Consider the following 19,168-nt stretch of genomic DNA (forward strand, 5'->3'; position numbering starts at 1 on the left):
CATATCCAGGCACTCCATATTAACATTAAAACTGAAAGTCCAATGCTGCAAGTCTTACAAAATATATTTTGGCAAGGTTCTTTCTCTTTCTCAGTGTGTTTTCATAGGTGCAAAAAAGCTTTGTACTACTTTTATGTGGGACAACTTTATGACTTCATTCCCAATAGAAATGTGCCCTCTCAAAGTTAATAGGCATTGATCTTTTAGACCAGTGATATTCGTATTTTGTTTCTCTGTAAAATCAGCTCTAGTAATATACATCTAAAGTGACAATAAAAAGTAGGACACTTTCTGGGTTACATGCGATATGTGCAGTCTATGTAATTACTGAACAAAGCTTTCCTATTTATTGACATGTCATTTCTGATCAAGAGTTACTAGGAAGGAAAAAAGAAGAGGGGAGAACAATGGAGGAAAAAAATTAACTTTAAAGAACAAACAACATTGTTTTAAAGATATAATAAAACTAAATGATTTGTCTATCACAGTTAACATAAAATGTTAAGGGGTAAAAGCCATGTTCCTAAAACAAACTTAACTTATTTATTTTGAAAACAGATTCCTGTAATAGAATTCATTGCTTGGTCACTCTTCCTCTACATTCCTATCCTAAACTTTGGTTTCTTTTTAATGAAAAAACAAGTCAGCAAAACAAAATGCCACCATTAAATCATTCTGCAACATTCTGTGTCAAAAATGTAATGGGAAATGCACACATCAAGGGAAAGGTTACTGTTCTGCCAGAACATCTTTTCACTTGGTTCATAGCTCATCCTTCTACATAACCGTGCAGGCACTACTGATGGTTTTCTCTCTCAGTTTAATGTGGCATTTGAAGGATTATGGCATTTTCAGGAAACCACAGTGCAGTGATTTTAGTGGTTATCTGACTGAAAGTGATACTGTGACTTAGAATAACTGTGCTGTTTATGTGCAATGATAAAAGTCAGCTACCAAGTCATTTCACAATGTCAACCTAATTCTTGATTGTGTATTTTCTTACAGGAGGTCAGTCTAGAAAGTGAGTCTGGAATTGGAGAAAACTCATTTTAAATGGGAGCCTGCTGTGTACATGTATACTATATTTAACTTTAAATCCTATTAACTGCATTGTAATAGGAAGAGCTAATTCAGAAATTGATAATATTAATTCCTTCCAATTTAGGATAAGTGTAATTGCTTCTTGAAACTGTTTCACAAAAAGGATTAAAATGAAGAATTAAAAGAAAAATTAAGAATTAAAATGAAAAGGAACCATACATCATACATGTAAACCTATTAGGAGCTATAAAGCTACAGTAAATACGAGATATGCTATAAATATCCAAATAGCATGTTATTATTATCTATAAATGTTTTAGTCTATTTAAAAGCTCAATCTATAATATTTTGTTTTACAGAGTTAAGAAGAAAAAAAACTTTTCAGATTGAAAGAAAACATTTTCTACTATAAACCATTCCTCACAAACCTATATCTCAATTAGTAAAAAATGAAAAGTGGCTGCCTTATAATTAACTCATATGTTTCTGGTAGGCTATGACCTATAAAGTATATAACTGAATTAAAATTAGAAAAAATATTATGAGTTAATACAATAAAAAATAGCACTGTTGGTGGGAGGTTTATGCTGTAAATTATTCAGAATCCCAGAATTTCTTTCTCTTTTTCTTCATTCCTATGGTATAATAAAATCATAGAATGTGAAAATTAAAAAGGATTTTCAAATCAATCTAACACACTGCTCATTTTATGAGACAACTGGTTCCCAGAAAAGTTATCTGCATCCTCATGGTTGACACAGTCTTCAACCTCCCAATTTTAGCCCTATACCTTCCCCACCATTTTTCCTGGTTAGTTACCTAATTAAGTTGTCAAGTGAGGTTCATTTTTTGAGCCTATTAAGATAAATACTAAATGCACTACCACAAAAAAAAAGAGAGAGAGAGAAACTGTCCTTAATAAGCAAGAAAATTATATTCTTGCTTTTCCTAATTAACAACCTCTCCATATACGTCAACAACATTAAGTAGAAAAGTAGAGGTATACTAACAACACGTATCACATATAAAGAATAAGTGAATCAGGTGAAATGAGGGAAAAAATGAGGCTTGAAATCTTCTCATTTTTATCTTGAATCGTGAAATAGAGATAGAAATATGAAAGCATTGTTTAAATACAACAATGTTATAATACAGACACACACACACACACACACACACACACACACACACGCACGCACGTTTTAAAACCTGAACAAGATCACCCTAAGGTTATATAATTCTGAGGTTATGTATTTCTTGAGATTTAAGTCTCTGTTTCACATATGCTGAAGAAGGAATCAAGTTGATGCAAAACTTCTCAACTAAGGAACAAACTGACATTTATTTTATGAAGATTCTGAAATAACAATGTTCTTGTTTGCTAAGCTCACTAAATTTCAAAGGACTGCAATTCTTTGTCTATTATCTTGTATTGTTCTACTCATTTAAATGACCTCTCTTCTCAAAACAAAATAAAACCCTCAGATCACAGGTAATCAAGAGGCTATCTGTGAGGTATATCTATTCTCCAAATTTGATCTACCAAATGTAATTACACTGTGCTGTCATCTTTCCCCACCCCCGCACAACTGGTGGTTAATGTAAATACTCACCTCTCTAAAATTTCACATCATTGTGCCTGTATACTCAGATTTCTTCATCTATAATTAGAGCGATGTGCGTTGTTCTTCAAGATAGAGGGACTACAAAAGCATTCAGTAAATAGATGATCACAATTAAAATTACTTGTGACCAAAAAGGTAAAAATATAGATGGCATAACAGATCTTCACAAATAGCTACTTCAATTAATATATATGGTATTATGTATCATATGTGTGAATTAAGTATGTACACATATGCCATTTTAATGTGTGTATATATAACATAAATACAATGTAAATATATTATATTCATTCATATACATGAATGAATATAATATTCATATATCCTTCAATCTTAAAGTTATTTGTAAAAGATGTAACTTGCAGCTAAAAAAGGACAGAGTATATTTTGTTAAAAGCAAATGTCCCAGGGACTTCCCTGGTAGTCCGGTGGTAAAGAATCTGCCTTCCAATGCAGGGTACTTGGGTTCGATCCCTGGTCAGGGAACTAAGATTCCACATGCCACGAGGCAACTAAGCCCGTGTGCCACAACTACTGAGCTGGTGTGCCTCAAACTACAGAGCCCACGCACTCTGTAGCCCATGCACCACAACTAGAGAGAAGCCCATCCGTGCACCACAACTAGCAAGAAGCCTGCATGCCACAACGAAGAGCCCGCGCTGCAGTGAAAGATCCCGCATGCCTCAACTAAGACCCAACACAGCCGAAAACAAAATAAAAAACAAAAAACACAAATGTCCCAGAGATAAACATCTACAAAGGTCGGGTTTATTATGAGTGCTATGATCCTCATTTAATATAAATACAAATAAAGGATAATTTAATAACATCTAAAGTTAAAAAGGAAAAGTAGTTATTTAAATAGGTCATTTTAATATCAAAGAAAATCAAATAGCATAGTTAGAAGAATAAAGATTATAGCACTGCAATCTCAATGAACATCAAATAGTCTTGAAAACCATAATATAAACAGAACATCAGATATGATCTTGAAAGAGATGTCATCATTTAGCCTGAAACAAATACATTTAACAAAGGCAAGTTTTATTCTACCAGGGAGCTGAAATGTAAATTTATGTTGAGACTGTATAGGTTAAGAGCATAGGCTCTGGAGCCAGACTACCTGAATCTGAGTGATTCTCTACTTTCTTTTGGGAAGTTATTTAAGCTCCCTATGCCTTAGTTTCTCTGACAATTCAAAGGAGATAATACTACTGCTCACCTAACAGGGAAGCTGTAAGGATTAAATGATTCAAAATGTATACATGAGGTACCTGACCCATAGTAAGCATTATATAAATGGTTTATTACAGTTGTCATTTGCATATATAAGGCATTTAGAATTCTCTAACACTTGTGCCAAGCCACTTACTTGTATTTATCTCAATTAATCCTCCAACAATCTATGGGTTAGGTACTACTGATTATGGTTATTTTACAGATAAAGAAACTAAGCCACAGGGAACATAAAGGCAGAGTTCACAAATAACAGAAACAGGTTTCATACCCAGCAGAGTGTCTATAAATCCCCACTTAATCATCCATTATATAAAACTCTCTCCCAAAATGTAGAAAGACTTTAAAATTTAATAACATTTAGGCTCGTCACATAAATTTAGCAGGCTTGTTTTAAAAACATCCAATGTAAAATATCAAGCTGAAGAAGGAATGAAATGGAGTAATTTGTTCACATTTCAAGACTCACTTTAATTAGAAATATCTCTTTAATTAAAATTCCTTTGTTAAACAAAAAACAGATTCAATGACAGCTGTTCAAGATGGTATGGCAGGCTTTATTTAGGACCATCATGATAGATTTAAGAACCACTGCAATGGGATTTTATATTGGGGGAGAAAGATTGGGCTCAACTCTGAATACAGTACGGGCAAGTGGGAATTTATAGCCAAAGAACACGGTGGGGATCAGTGGATAGAAAATTAGTAAGCGGAAACATCAGGGCTAAGGGGGTTCTGGCTAAACTGACCTAAAAGGATTTTTGCTTAAGACAGGCCAAGGTGATCAGAATAGTAGAGGATGAGGAACCTGATCAGGTATCTAGGGTGATCAGATATCAAGGGTGGGGGGTTCTGCTTAAAGTAACTTAGCAGGGTTCTTGCTAACACTGGACTTTATAAGGAAATATACAGATGAGCTGAGGAGAAAGTTCAGTAACCTGACTAAAGTTTCCTCTAGAAAAGAATCTTTGTTGCCTTTAGTGCATTAAACTTTTTTTGGAAAAAAAAAAAAAAAACCCAAAACTAGAAACATGTATAAGCATAATATTAAGATGAAAAAAAAAAAGGATCAGGAAAGGAATAGGCTATGAGGAACCAGAGACAAGAGAACATTTGCCATGGTTGTCTGGGGCTGGGGTGGAAGCTAGGATTTACAGTGTAGAGGCACAGCACTTTTTGAGGTGATGGAATTGCTCTAAAATAGGATTGTAGTGATAGCTGAACACTTCTATAAATTTATTAAAAATTACTACAGTCTACACTTAAAATGGCTGAATTTGTATGGTATGAAAATGAGATCTCAATATAGTTATTTTAAAAAAGAAAAGAGATATTTGCTCTTTATCAAAGGAAGTACGCTTTATCAAAGGAAATAACTTCCACTCCTCTCTAGCTAAATGAGAGAAAGGGCAACAAGAATGGCTTCCACTCTAAGAGACTTGATCATTAATCATATTCTACACAGTTACAGAATACTCTAGCAAGAGATTCTGAAAGTAGGTGTTTACAGGAGAGCTGTGACGGAATGTAAACACATAGGCAGTATTTATTTGGGAACTTGGAATATCACATAACCTTTGAATATCAGAGCTAGTGTGTTAGACCTCAGAGATGATATAGCCTGATATCTTCTCCAGTAAAATAAGAAAACTGAGATCCATAGAGATTAAGTGACTTGCCAGCACTGGCAAGTGAGAAGCTTGGACTAATTGAGATCTCCTACTCTGAGTGAAGTAATCGCAGTCAACCAGAAACCATTTTTTACCACTCTTTTTTGCTGTTGTTTGCAACATATATATACTATTTTAAAGTTTGTTTTTAATAATTAAAAATGAAAAGAAACAATTTGGACTTAAAGAAATGTCTCTGCCCTCAAAGAGATTACATACTATTTCAGTGTATAAAGCTGCAATGCATACAGATTTAGCAATGCATCAGTAAATAATTTAATAAGCATTTATTCTGAATTAACTTCTTGTGCCATATTGTATAAACTAAGGAAATCATCATGACTAAATAGAAGGCCTGACCTAATCTAGTGAAAAAAGTAAAAATTCACAGACAATTTGCAAGCAAGTGGATAACAGCATGATGTGGGATTTTATGTGGGTCCCAAGGGCAATCAAAGTAAGAAAAAGATCATTATGGGATCATGTAAGTCTGGAAGGATACATGAAAGAAGTAAATACTGACCTAGTATTAGAAGGAAGAAGAGAATATGATCCGAAATATTATAGGAAGCTGGAAAGTCTCAAGCAAATAGTTGTAGTGCACATTCAAAATAAAAGCAAGACTAAAGAAAAGAAGCAACTTCCAACTGAAATGAAATGAATAAATTGCTTGAAAAAACACGCTTACCACAACTAGCATAAGACAGAAGAAAAAATTTCAATAGCTCTATTACCTATTTTAAAAATTGAATTAATTACCAAAAACGTCCCAACAAAGAAACTCTGGTCCAGATAGTTTCATTGAGGAATTCAATGAAAACTCAATGAAGAAATAAAATCAATCAAAAATGCTTCAAAAAAAAAAAACCAGAATACTTTGTAACACCTTTTAGAAGGCCAATATAACCTGATAACAAAACCTGATAAAGACTTAAGAAATTAAAAGAATAATACTTTCGTGAATAGAGACACAAAACCCTTATCAAAATATTAGCAAATGAAATCCAAAAAATAAAAAAATACACATATAAAAGAGGCAACACCTCACGACCAAGAGGGGTTTACCCCAGGACTGTAAGGCTGATCTAACTTTTGAGGCCTCTTTCCGTGGGGAATGGAAAAGCCAGACTGAAAGACTGCTTGTGCACCTCTGCCAAGATCTCCTCATTGAGGGGTCTTAAAGACACTTTGCTCCACCGACTCAGTACTGTTCTATTGCCTACCGCTTCTCCTTTTCCTCCCCTCCAGCCCCTGGGTCCATTAAACAGCAAGGACCTTCTGTCCAGGCTGCCTCAGTAGTGACCTTAATGCCCCAACCCCTCCCCATTTCGGCACCGATCCACTAGACCCTTATCAGTGCGGGGAAATGGAACATTCTGGGAACCAGCAACCTTTCCTAAACGTTTGGCCTCTTGCTTATACTACTGCAACAAATTAATAATTTTAATTGTAACTTTCAGCTTGGCTTGTGATCCTAATTGACTACCTCAACTCCTGGTAGCTCTCAAAACTTGCATAAACAGTTAAAAGAAATCATATTTTATTCTTATACAATAGCATCAAAAAACATTAAATACTTAGGAATACATTTAATAATAGACATACAAGACTTCTACAATGAAAACTACAAAAACATCCAATGAGAAAAAATAATGGATATTTGAAAATCTGAATAAATGTAGAGATATACCTAGTTCATGGATCAGAAAATACTGTTAAGATGTTAATGTTCCCCCAAATTCATCCATGTATTCAACACAAAGCTAATCAAAATCCCAGTAGGCTTCTTTTGAAAAAATTTGGTTAAATATACATAAAACTTACCATTTTAACCATTTTTAAGTGTATATTTCTGAAGCATTAAGTATTTTCACACTGTTGTGCAACCATCACCACCAACCATCTCCAGAACTTTTTCATTTTACCCAACTGAAACTCTGTACCCATTAAACACTAACTCCACAGTCACCCTGCTCCTGGCAACCACCATTCTATTTTCTTTCCCTATGAACTTGACTAAGTATCCCATATTAAGTAGAATCATACAACATTTGTTCTTTTGTGACTGGCTTATTTCACTCAGCATAAGGTCTCCAATGTTCATCCATGTTACAGCATGCGTCAGAATTTCCTTCCTTGTTATGGTTGAATAATATCCCACTGTACGCATATACCACATTTTGTTTATCCATCCATCCATTGATGGACACTTGGGTTGCTTCCACCATTCGGCTACTGCCAATAATGCTGCCATGAATATGAATGTACAGTATCTCTTTAAGTCCCTGCTTTCAATTCTTTTGGGTATACACTCAGAAATGAAATTCCTTCTTCTCCACATCCTCCCCAAAACTTATTTTTCGATTTTTGTTTGTTTGTTTAATAATAGCCATTTTAATGGGTCTGAAGCAGTATCTCATTGTGGTTTTGATTTGAGTTACACTAATGATTAATGTTTAGCATCTTTTCATGTGCTTATTACTCATTTGTATATCTTCTTTGGAGAAATGTCTATTCAAGTCCTTTACTCATTTTTAATCAGGTTTTTTCCTTATTGCTGTGAATGATTTCTTGTGCTTTTTATATTCTTGATATCAATACCTCATCAGATATATGATTTGCAAATATCTCTCCCATTTTGTGGGTTGCCTTTTCACTCTGTTGATAGATTCTTTTGATACACAAACATTTTTAATTTTGAATGAAGTCCAACTTATATATTTTTGTTGTTGCTGTTGCTGCCTGTGCTTTTTTGGTATTATATACAGACTTTATTCTTTTTAATGAAAATAAAAAGCTCTTTCTAACACATATGAAAATGCAAAGGATCCAGAAAAACAAAAGAGCTTATCATAAGGCCCCAAGAATCAAGACGACTGGTACTGGCACAGAAATAAGTACATAGCTTGATGGAACACAACACAAAGTCTAGAAATCGACCCTCATTTAAAAAGTCGATTGATATTTAACAGTGGAACGAAAGCAACTTAATGTGGAAAGGCAAGCGTTTTCAACAAATGGCACTGGAAAACTGGAAACCCACATGGGATAATAAACAAACCTTCCTTAACTCTACCTGAGACCATAAAAATTAATGTCAGATGAATCACATATCTCAATATAAAAGATAAATCATAAAGCTTCTAGAAGAAAACGAAGGAGATAATTTTTGTGACCTGGACCTAGGCCAAGACTTCTTAGATAGGAAACAAGAGCAATAATCATAAAAGTTGCTAAACTGGACTTAGTAAAATTAGTAACTTCTGCTCTTTAACACCATTAAGAAAATGAATAGGCAGGCCATAGATAAGGAGCATATGTTTGAAAAACATGCATTTGTAAAAAAACTTAAATCCAGAACATATTAAAAGTTCCTATAACTCAATACTAAACATACAACCCAATTTTTTTTTTAATCAGCAAAAGAATTAGTTCACAAAGGAAGACATACAAATAGCCAGTGAGCACATGAAAATGTGCTCAACATCATTATACATCAGGGTAATGCAAACTAAAACCACAGTGGGATTCCCTCACACACTCATTAAAATGGCAGACATCAAATAAATACTAAACATGCCAGTTATATGAAACTCTATAGGAGGCAACTTATAAGGGAAAAAAATAGAAAAGTGGTTGCCTTTGAGAAGAGGGACTGACCAGGAAAGGGCACAGCTTTTGGGGAGTGATGAAAATGTTCTATACTTTGATAGAAATGGGGGTTACATGAGTGCATGCTTTTGTTAAAATTCACTACTTTATTCACTTAACATTTAGGCATTTCATTGTATGTAACTTTTACCACACACACCCACCCAAACAACTACTGAACTTAGATTTACTTTTTTGCCGTGGTTTGGGTTGGCAATTCTGAAACTACTTCCTATATATTCTAAGCTTGAGCAAATAGGAAAATATATTGTCCTGAGACCTAAATCGGACAAGACAATTTATAAATACATTTTAATAATTGAAAAAAATATTTCCATGAAACTGTTTAAGCTTGTTTCATCATTAATTCAGAATTTACAACTTTTGGGAAGTTGAATTATTGTTTCTCTAAGTAGTTTACACAGTCTGGATTTAAAAACACTGAAACAAAGCACATGTAATTACGTTTCTAAGTAGATACAGCCATTTTTGTTACTTGATTTTTAATTTTTTGGTCTATACCAAAATTACTAAGATCATATTTTGTCAAAATACCTATTTAAAAAAACATATCAGGAAGGGTGATACATTATGAAACTTTAAGTAGTTGTAATATTTGCATTTTTTCCTACTTATCTTTGAAAAAAAAAAAGAAAGAAAACTATGTTTTGTTTATTGATGCTCAGGCTGATTTCTTCACACATTCTAGCATTATTCATATATTAAATATTGGCATTCTTAGAGAGTTTTACTTCTGGTATTAAGCTGATTCAATTAACTAGTTGGTTTTTTTTTTTACGTTAATACAATTAAATGACCTGGTTTTCAAAAACTATAATAAACTTTCAAAACTAAAGTAGAACGGATAATTTATTGTTTTTAAATCAAAAACCTTAAAAATGAACTGTTAAACAAAATGAAAATTTAGAAATATTGTCTCAAAATAGGGACATAATTATGTTAAACCCTCCAGAATGTGACAGAAATACGTGTCCTGAATTTTATTGAATTTCAATTTTACTTAAGCATTAGATGATGTTATTGTTTGGTATTCATATCAGAATTTCCTTGAAAAGCTGTTTCTATAAACTATTTCTTATAATGCTTATTTAAAAAATAACGTAAATGTAAAAGTTTTTTAAACAGTTAAAAATCTAAGAAAACAAAGTTTCAGGTCATAATTATATTCCTTTGTTTAAATTTTCAAATAATTCCTAATGCTTCATCAGCTTGTATTTAGAATGCTACACTTATCTTCCCTTTTTTTTTTTTTTAGCGGTACGTGGGCCTCTCACTGTTGTGGCCTCTCCCGTTGCGGAGCACAGGCTCTGGACGCACAGGCTCAGAGGCCATGGCTCACGGGCCCAGCCGCTCCGCGGCATGTGGGATCTTCCCGGACCTGGGCACGAACCCGTGTCCCCTGCATCGGCAGGCGGACTCTCAACCACTGCGCCACCGGGGAAGCCCTATCTTCCCTGTTAAAAGAATTAGGCAGCATATTTCCACAGGCTATGGGTTACAATAAGTCTATATGCTTTCTGAGACATCTTGATATGCTACTTTATCTTTGCCTTGTATATTAAATCTATTTTTAGATCAGATTTTTATTTTAAATCTACTTTATATTAAAAATAAAAATTAGGAAGATTTAATATCTGGCCAATGATTCCTTAACGCAACCTCCTATGAAGTGTGTAAGTCACTAACCACCATGGGGAGGCACCCCTTGCTCAGTGACTTGGAGTAAGAACATGGGAGCTGTAAAGATAAGTAAAACAGAGATCTTGCCTTTAAGATGGTCATACTTTCAAGTGAAACATATTCCAGAGCTAACAGCAGTGAAACTTGAAGAAAGAGGCATATCACACAGGACATCAGGGTGACAAGAGGGGATATATTTTACCACACACAATTGAAAGAAATATTAGAAATCTAAACTTTGGAAACAATCCTTTAGAATACAGTAATTTGTACTATACCAATCACTGACTCAGGGTTACAAGACAAAACAAAACAAAAACCTAAAACTTATCCCTGAAATTGTTGGTAGAAGTAAGGAAAAGAAACAGAAGATTAGCCAGAAATGTCTTTGTGCAGGAAATGTTTTTAATAATTTGAAATTTATTAGATGACAAATAATTTTAAAATTTCTATTTGTTTCTAAGTTCTAATTTATAAGTATCCAAATAATATACATTTGCACCATCACTTTACAATCATTTGATATTCCTACATGAATAAGCAAATTTTACCATTTAGAGTGATTATTATGTGATAAACTGCATAAAAAACAGTAAACTGGTAAGTCTATAATCAAAATAAAATAATTCATTGTATTTGTTTTAAGCAACCTATCAAATGCAATCTTAAGTGTTCTTAAAAGAAATGAAACTAGGTTTCATTTCATTCACTAAAACAATCTATTTAAAGTGACCTTATATTCTGTGAACACAGTAACTAAAGTTACAACTAAACCTTGCTCTGTTGGTCTAATCAAATCTCTGGGGGAAAACACCCCTTACTATGACCCAGGCAGTCTATAAGCCTCCATACCAGTGAGAACAGGACACGTAATTAAAAATTTTTAAATCTGATTTATCAAAGAGACTAATATTTGAAATAAAAATCTGATAAATATGAATTTGTGCTGGTGCTCCTAATAACTTATGATACCATCAAATTTGGTTTTGGGGAAGGCACTCAGAAGCTATATGTTTAAATTGTGAAATAAATAAAAGTGCTAACAACATTGTTAACAGACCAAACAAACATCCTAACCTTGTAACCAAAATGGTTCAATATCTATATAACTTGCCATATCTTCAAATAAGGAAGAGAATACAGCAAACATTTAATGGTGTGAACTTAGCTATAAAAGTAAAATAGCTTCATAGATCATTTCCTACCTTCACTGCTTCTAAGTAATGGCCACAATACAAGATAAAAATTAAAGATGCTATTTAAGAGGACCAATGGATTTTAAGGTTCTTAGTTTTAGGAGACCTTTTTGCTTCTTCCTATCTCCCATTAAGTAATAAAATGTGTCACAATGAGTTTACACAGTTAAGATAAAATTTGAGGCCTACAAGTTTGGTCTTATTCCTAATTTGATAGTTTAATGAAGAATTATAGAGAAGAAAAGCCTACCTACCTCTAAAATCTATCCTTTGAAAATTAAATATGTTCAAAAAGAAGAATCATTTCTACTGTCACATGAGTGTATCAACTAATCTCAACTCTGTGATTCCTAGTTCTTTACCTAAGACACAGAAAAAACTCATCCACTATTCTTTAGTGACAGGAAAGTAATCCTCCTTTATTAAGCCTTTTAAACGTCTTCATCAAATACTTACACTGAGTGACCAATTTGTTCTAGGAATAAATTATAATAGTAAAAGGTTTTTTTTTTAATTAATTCAGCAAAGAATAATCAGTCACTACTTATGTGGCACAGTCATTCATTTACCAAGCATTTACTGAGCATTAAATGTCCCAGGAACTGTGGAAGCAAAACCAAGTAAGATATCACTAAAGGCTCAAAACTACCTCCAACAATGAATATCCACAGCAAGGAGATAAATACCCCAAAAGACCTCACAATTCCAAGACAGTTTCAATTTGGCCTTCAGCATTTAATTGCACTAAATAACATAAAGGAATATATTTTCGACTGTAAACTTTGCAGACAAATTTTAATTAAGTTTAAAAAGTAGATGGCAAAAATAGGAAGCACTATTTTTTTTAAAAAAATCCATATGATACTGTAAACTATCTTTGTCTTTAACACCTTGTGGTAATTTTCATATTTCCCATGTTTAGCGGAAATAGTTTATTAGTCTAATCGTTTTAGGGAACGTGTTTCAACAAATTCAAATTTTTTGTCCTCCATATTGCAGGAATAATTAAATAAAAAAAATGCACATTCTCTGAAAAGTAAAAAATATGCATTTATATTATTACTGTATCATATTTACCAACAGGAACCCTTATTTCAGAGCCCACATATATGTACTCTTTTTCTTTTTCTTTTTTTTTCTTTTTTTGGCGGTACGCAGGCCTCTCACTGTTGTGGCCTCTCCAGTTGCGGAGCAGAGGCTCCGGATGCGCAGGCTCAGCGGCCATGGCTCACGGGCCCAGCCGCTCTGCGGCATGTGGTATCTTCCTGAACTGGGGGACGAACCCATGTCCCCTGCATCGGCAGGTGGACTCTCAGCCACTGCGCCACCAGGGAAGCCCTGTATTCTTTAAATTACTAAGTAATACCACTGCCCTACTATTTCATACAGAATTACTCACAAAGCTTGTAATGGAACATAGTACAATTCTTATCATGTACAACAGATGGAAAAACTAAGACCCAGAAATACTAAATTACTTGCCAAAGGCCTGAGAAAAACTTAAAGACAAAACAGAAAATAACATTTGGAACCTATTATTACAGTTAACTGATAAATTGATTGCAATTTCCTAGTGATATTAAAAATTATACATGTAAATTAATGTATACATATATACAAATAACTGAAATAGAAAGGAAAAAAAAATAAGAAAGAAATTTTTTATACAGCCTGAATTACATAGAGAAGTGTGGTTTCAAAATCAAAACTGCTAAACTGCTGATTCTAAAGAGTCATGTATATTAGTTCAGAGGAACTTGAGAAAATACAGTAAATTCAATAAAAAATTAAGTAAATTAATTAAATTATGATCCAAGAAGTTTAATTTTATAAGAGAACTTAATAGACATACATAGTGAGTATAATGATCAAGCACTGAAATATATCTTTAGGGAAAATAAAGTGTAATTTAAAATGTCTTAAAATAAAGTTAAAAATAGCGTGTATACATAATATTTAAGATGCAACTTAATCATAAAAGTGTGCGCTTTTGGGGCAGATTTGCAAAAATGATGGTGCCAATTACTAAATAAAAGAGATGTTAAGGGAAATGGCAGATATTAGCTTATGAGTACCTTTTTAAACACATGAAATTCTACATAAAATTCTTCTTTATCCCAAGAGCAAAGTGCTTAAACTGAATGTGTGTGTGTGTGTGTGTGTGTGTGTGTGTGTGTGTACATATTTAAAGAACAATCATATTATAACCATAAAACACTTGATGGCACTGCTTTATATCCAGCTTGTTTTATCCTCAGAAACATTATCAATATATAATATTTATAAAACATTTAATTCCCTCTTCATAACCTTTTTAAAATCTTTGCATAAAATCTGTGATGTTATCTTCTTAACAAGGCAAAACCAAGGAAAAAGACTTTGTATATCCATCATTTCTAGAGTAACAAAAATATCTTTACCTTTCACGAGACTTTCACAAAAACCCCAGACACTGGAATGTTATAATAATGTAATTAAGGATGAAAATTTTATAACAGGAACTAATTAAATGAGAGGAAAGGCTAATATTAATTAAAAATCTTATCAAGAATCAAAGAAACATGATACTTTTTTTTTTTTTTTTTTGCGGTACGCGGGCCTCTCACTGTTGTGGCCTCTCCCGTTGTGCAGCACAGGCTCCAGACATGCAGGCTCAGCGGCCATGGCTCACGGGCCTAGCCGCTCCGTGGCATGTGGGATCTTCCCGGACCGGGGCACGAACCCATGTCCCCTGCATCGGCAGGCGGACTCTCAACCACTGCACCACCAGGGAAGCCCAATACCTATTTTTTTTAAAACAACTATATAATACAATGTCTTGGAGATGCTCTTGTATTAAGTGGCTTTTAAAATAAAATTGTACTTATTTCCTAGGTTCTTTCTTTCAAATACATGACCAAAAAAATAAAATAAAAACCTGGCAAAAACATATAGGGCCTATAGCAACAAGGCCTGAATCAAGCTACTATCTTAAAAAAAAAAAATTAGAGGTAGATATTTACATAGGTTTAAGTAATTAAAGAGTATAACCAGGTCTCTTAAGTTTTTAACTAGTGTTTCAAAATGATCATGCCCTATAATGCCACCCTCAACCCCCATGGGAATTTTCTTCTAGACTGAATTTTTCTTCATTATGTAAGACTGTTTTTATAATTTTTTCTTCTGTTTATTTTTGTTGTTTTATGTACTCCACTCTGTTATGCTTATGCTTTCTTTTTTTACACAAATCAGAAAATTATGTTGCAGTCAGAATTATTCATGTGTATCTTCTGACATTAGAACTAATTTACCTTAAACTTAAATGAGCTTAACCTCCAGGAGAGCTCTCATGATATTCTACATAAACTACTTCAAAAAACAGTGGCCTAATATGATAGACTTTCTCAACTTTGTTGAAGCACTTTGTATTTCTTTACTGGAATTTTTACTTTCTCATTACCTTCCTCAGCGACATTATAAAAACCCCATGAAATTTAAAACCAGGTGCCTTTACTTGAGGAATTAAAACAAACAAATTATACTTTTAATGACATCATTTTGAAAGCAAATATTTAAAATCCTGTAACAGTACTAATATGCATTTTATCAACTTACTCTTTTTGAAACATTTAATTTCTGTGCCATGAGTTAGTTCAATAGGGCTTTATCAAAAGACAATTTTTGAAGGAAATCAGAAAGCGTTCCTGTAACATACTAAAAGATTCTTTGTGTCACTGTCCTTTGAAAAGAGGATACCTCTTTTATTTAGATGAGGTCTCCTTTTGATCACCCCCCCCCACTCCTTCATCTCACCCAGGGCTTTGAGCAATTTCTTCATCTCAGCAAGAGAGGCAAATGGCTAAAATTAGCAGTCTCTGGACCCTCAGGAATAGCCACTGTGCCGTATCAGCTGAGATTCCTGATTAGAATTATGTCTGATTTAAAAAAAAAAAAAGTAACAGAACAAAACAAAGAAGCAAAGAAGAAAACCAAACAAAAAACAAAAAATGTCTATCTAGGCCATCTTTTCACCTTTCTTTATTTCATAAGAGAGAAGCATTTAACACATTGTTTTGAAAAATGATAAGGAAGTGCTAACGAAGTTTTTGTCAAGAAAAAGTATCTGTCATCATTATCTCTAATAAACTTCAACTTTTATAACATGCTAACAGAACTTAGTAATTTTATTGTTTTATGAGATAAAACATAATAATCTTAGCACAAAGGGTTTGGATCAAATTATATATTTTTGTGGCCTCTATATGCAGAGCACGGTCAACTTCTCTTGTCAATGGGAAATTAATTCTCTTTTGTTCAAAATCCAGATAATCACTCTTAATTACATCTAAATCCAGAGAATAACCATGTGTGGCAGGTTACTAAGTGGATGAAATCTGTTTCTGAAGTACTGTTTCCACTAAATAAGACTTTAAGAAAGGTCCTATGCTGTGATTTGTTTTCCCCATTATATCTGTGATGAGAAAATGATGAAGATGGAGCCTTAATCCCCCAAAGCCAAGGTCTCAGCATCCAGTTTACCTGACAAGGTTTTCATTGTCTCCAGTTCCCTTGCAAGTTGCACATTCAGTTCGTAAATCCTCAGCCTTGGGCTTCTTTTGTAACACAGACTGCCTTTGTCTCCTCTCTCTAGGAACTCTCTCCTGCCATACAAGGGAGGATGAAACAAAACATAAAATCAGGATATGAGGAAAACAGAAATAATTTTAAGCAAGAAAGTTTCTCAAATTTAGATTGTGTAAAATATGCTTAACTTATTCCAACCTCATGTTTTTCTTCCTCAGGAATGAAGCTTCGTTTTCGTCCTCTGGTTCTCTAAAAAAAAAAACAGAAAAAAAAAAAAAGAAAGAAAAAAAAGAGAAAAATCCACAAAAATATCTAATGTTTAATTAATAATAAAAATAAATTTTCTCTGTTAAATGTTACTGCTTCGGTTAAGCACTTGGAAAATTAGCATTTCTAATTAATGCTGTACTGCTCTATTGCACTTTATTACAATTTATGCCAGAGGAAATAAACACAAGACAAATTAAATACACTCAACAGTGACAGTGTTTTACTGTTAAATAACACAGGTATCTGATAAGAAAAATAAGTTCTACAAAATTAGCTTGAATATTTCTGAACACCTCATACACATCACACAATGATGATTTATGCAGAACATTTAAATTTTCATAACTTACACGACTTCTAGAGCTAAAATGCTAAACCTGGACTCACATCTATTGTATGCCTCTGTGTGTGTGTGCGTGCGTGCACAAACATGTTTGAATAACATAAAGAAACAATCTTTAACAGCTGTAAATAAGTGGGAGGCAAAGGTCTCAGATGTCTCCCAATCCTAGTTAAAATACAACTAACTAAAAAAAACATGGTATAAGTGACTCAAGCTTATTTCCTTAAAATTTATATCCTGTATTTTGGAACACATTTCCCATTTGAAAGATGCCATCCATATGTTTGAAAGTAATGTAAGTACAATAGGATTTGCAGCCAATATGTTAAAAATCTCCACCCATGTAGCACAGCCTCTGGAGGTTTATAATCCCCATGTGAAGATCACTGCTCTTTAGAGAGACTGGAAGAAAAAGGAGGCACCACTCCCCAAAATTACTTTACCTGACTGTTGAGACCAAAGATCATTCCCACGTTAGAGTAGGTACCAAATAATTCTAAAGAGAATTGCTGTCCAATATAAAAAACATTAATGTTTTTCTAAATTACTGTCGTTTCAATTCTCTACAATACCGAGTCACTTGTTATTCAGTACCCAGGCTAACTGCACTCTGTTTAATCTGCCCCTAGATAACCAAGAGTTGACTAAATTAGCCGTTCAAAATAAGTAAATTTATAGACTACATATTCATTTACATTTATATTGCCAATCAGTATGTTTTAATTACATTATGGAAGAAATAAGGAAGAAAAAGTAAGACTATACCTAGGAAAAAGTTTTAAATGCAGGCCCTACATCTGTTCTTACTTCCAAAGAATTAGTACTAAGCCTTGCTCCTCAAAATATCAATCATGGTTCATAAGCACTGGCATCCCCAGGGAGTTCGTTAGAAATGAAGAATCTCATGCCCGGAACAACATACTGAATTAGAACCTGCCATTTAAAAAGATCCCCAAGTAAGTCATACACACGTTAAAGTTTGAAAACAGCCCTTAATATTGACAACACTTCTCCAAGTCCTAATTAAAACCTTATGGCTAGCCCTTTGTATAGTCATCTTTCCCTTCTGTGACACTCCTTTCCTCATGCTTCAATTTCTGTCCCCCAATGCAGTTTATCCCAAAACTGGTAAGGACCATGTCATATTCATCTTTCTAGACTTAAATTTAATACAATACATATTACATAAAAGTTCAATAAATTTGTTTTAATAAAATAAATAATAAGTGTTTTGATTGAAACTCACAGATGAACACGCTAGATAATACAAATGATAAAACAACTGACAAAAAGGGTAAATTATTGTTCCCTTCTCTGGTAATCTATTTTCAATTTGCATAATTTATGCATATAGCCATCCATTTCAAAAAGGTGATCAAAATTAATAACCAATATCAAAGGGAAAATATTCAAATTACTTATCTTAATTCTATAAACATCTAAAGAATGCTCAAAAGGCCTTCACACATTTCCATATTTCTCTTCATTCAACCCATCTTTTGTTGAGTCATCTAGTTTTTGAATCATCTAATCACTGAATTAATTTTTGAAGTATATGTGTGAATGCTCCAAGTTCATGTTTTCAATTCTTTTGAAGATATATAATTATTTACCATTTCTGATTAATACTTTAAATCTTTGAATATCTGGTTTGATTCCGTCAATTGGAAGTTCTTCAAACCCATACTGCAGTTAGCATCAAAAAGCATAATGCCACAGAATGATCCTATCACACAATGACATAGTTACATACCTCTGCATTTATAAATTCCTTTTTATTATATTTTATTAAATATTTTTAAATGAATAAAAATATAATTATCTAAAACAGTCATTTTAAATGCATGTATCAATATTACAAAAAGGTAATCA

The 19,168-nt window shown here is 33.2% G+C and overlaps 1 protein-coding gene across 21 annotated transcripts in view; it reads right to left on the bottom strand.

The window, feature by feature from the left end:
- The window catches only part of PHF14 (PHD finger protein 14), a 200,140-nt gene that overhangs the window by 94,966 nt on the left and 86,006 nt on the right, over positions 1 to 19,168 (bottom strand). For 12 of the 21 annotated variants that reach the window (XR_012333945.1, XR_012333946.1, XR_012333947.1 and 9 more), the window contains 2 exons: positions 16,882 to 16,932; positions 16,639 to 16,760 (listed from right to left, as the gene is read on the bottom strand). The exons of 2 other annotated variants lie outside the window; for them this stretch is intronic. Coding sequence is in view for 11 of the 19 variants with exons in the window: in XM_073809676.1 (XP_073665777.1) it covers positions 16,639 to 16,760; positions 16,882 to 16,932 (173 nt within the window). In the remaining 8 variants the exon portion in view is untranslated. Of the gene's footprint in view, positions 1 to 16,638; positions 16,761 to 16,871; positions 16,933 to 19,168 lie in introns of all 21 variants that reach the window. 7 more of the 21 variants (XR_012333949.1, XR_012333950.1, XR_012333951.1 and 4 more) reach the window with 2 other exon arrangements.

Source organism: Tursiops truncatus, chromosome 9, assembly GCF_011762595.2.
Source record: "Tursiops truncatus isolate mTurTru1 chromosome 9, mTurTru1.mat.Y, whole genome shotgun sequence".
NCBI lineage: Eukaryota > Metazoa > Chordata > Mammalia > Artiodactyla > Delphinidae > Tursiops > Tursiops truncatus.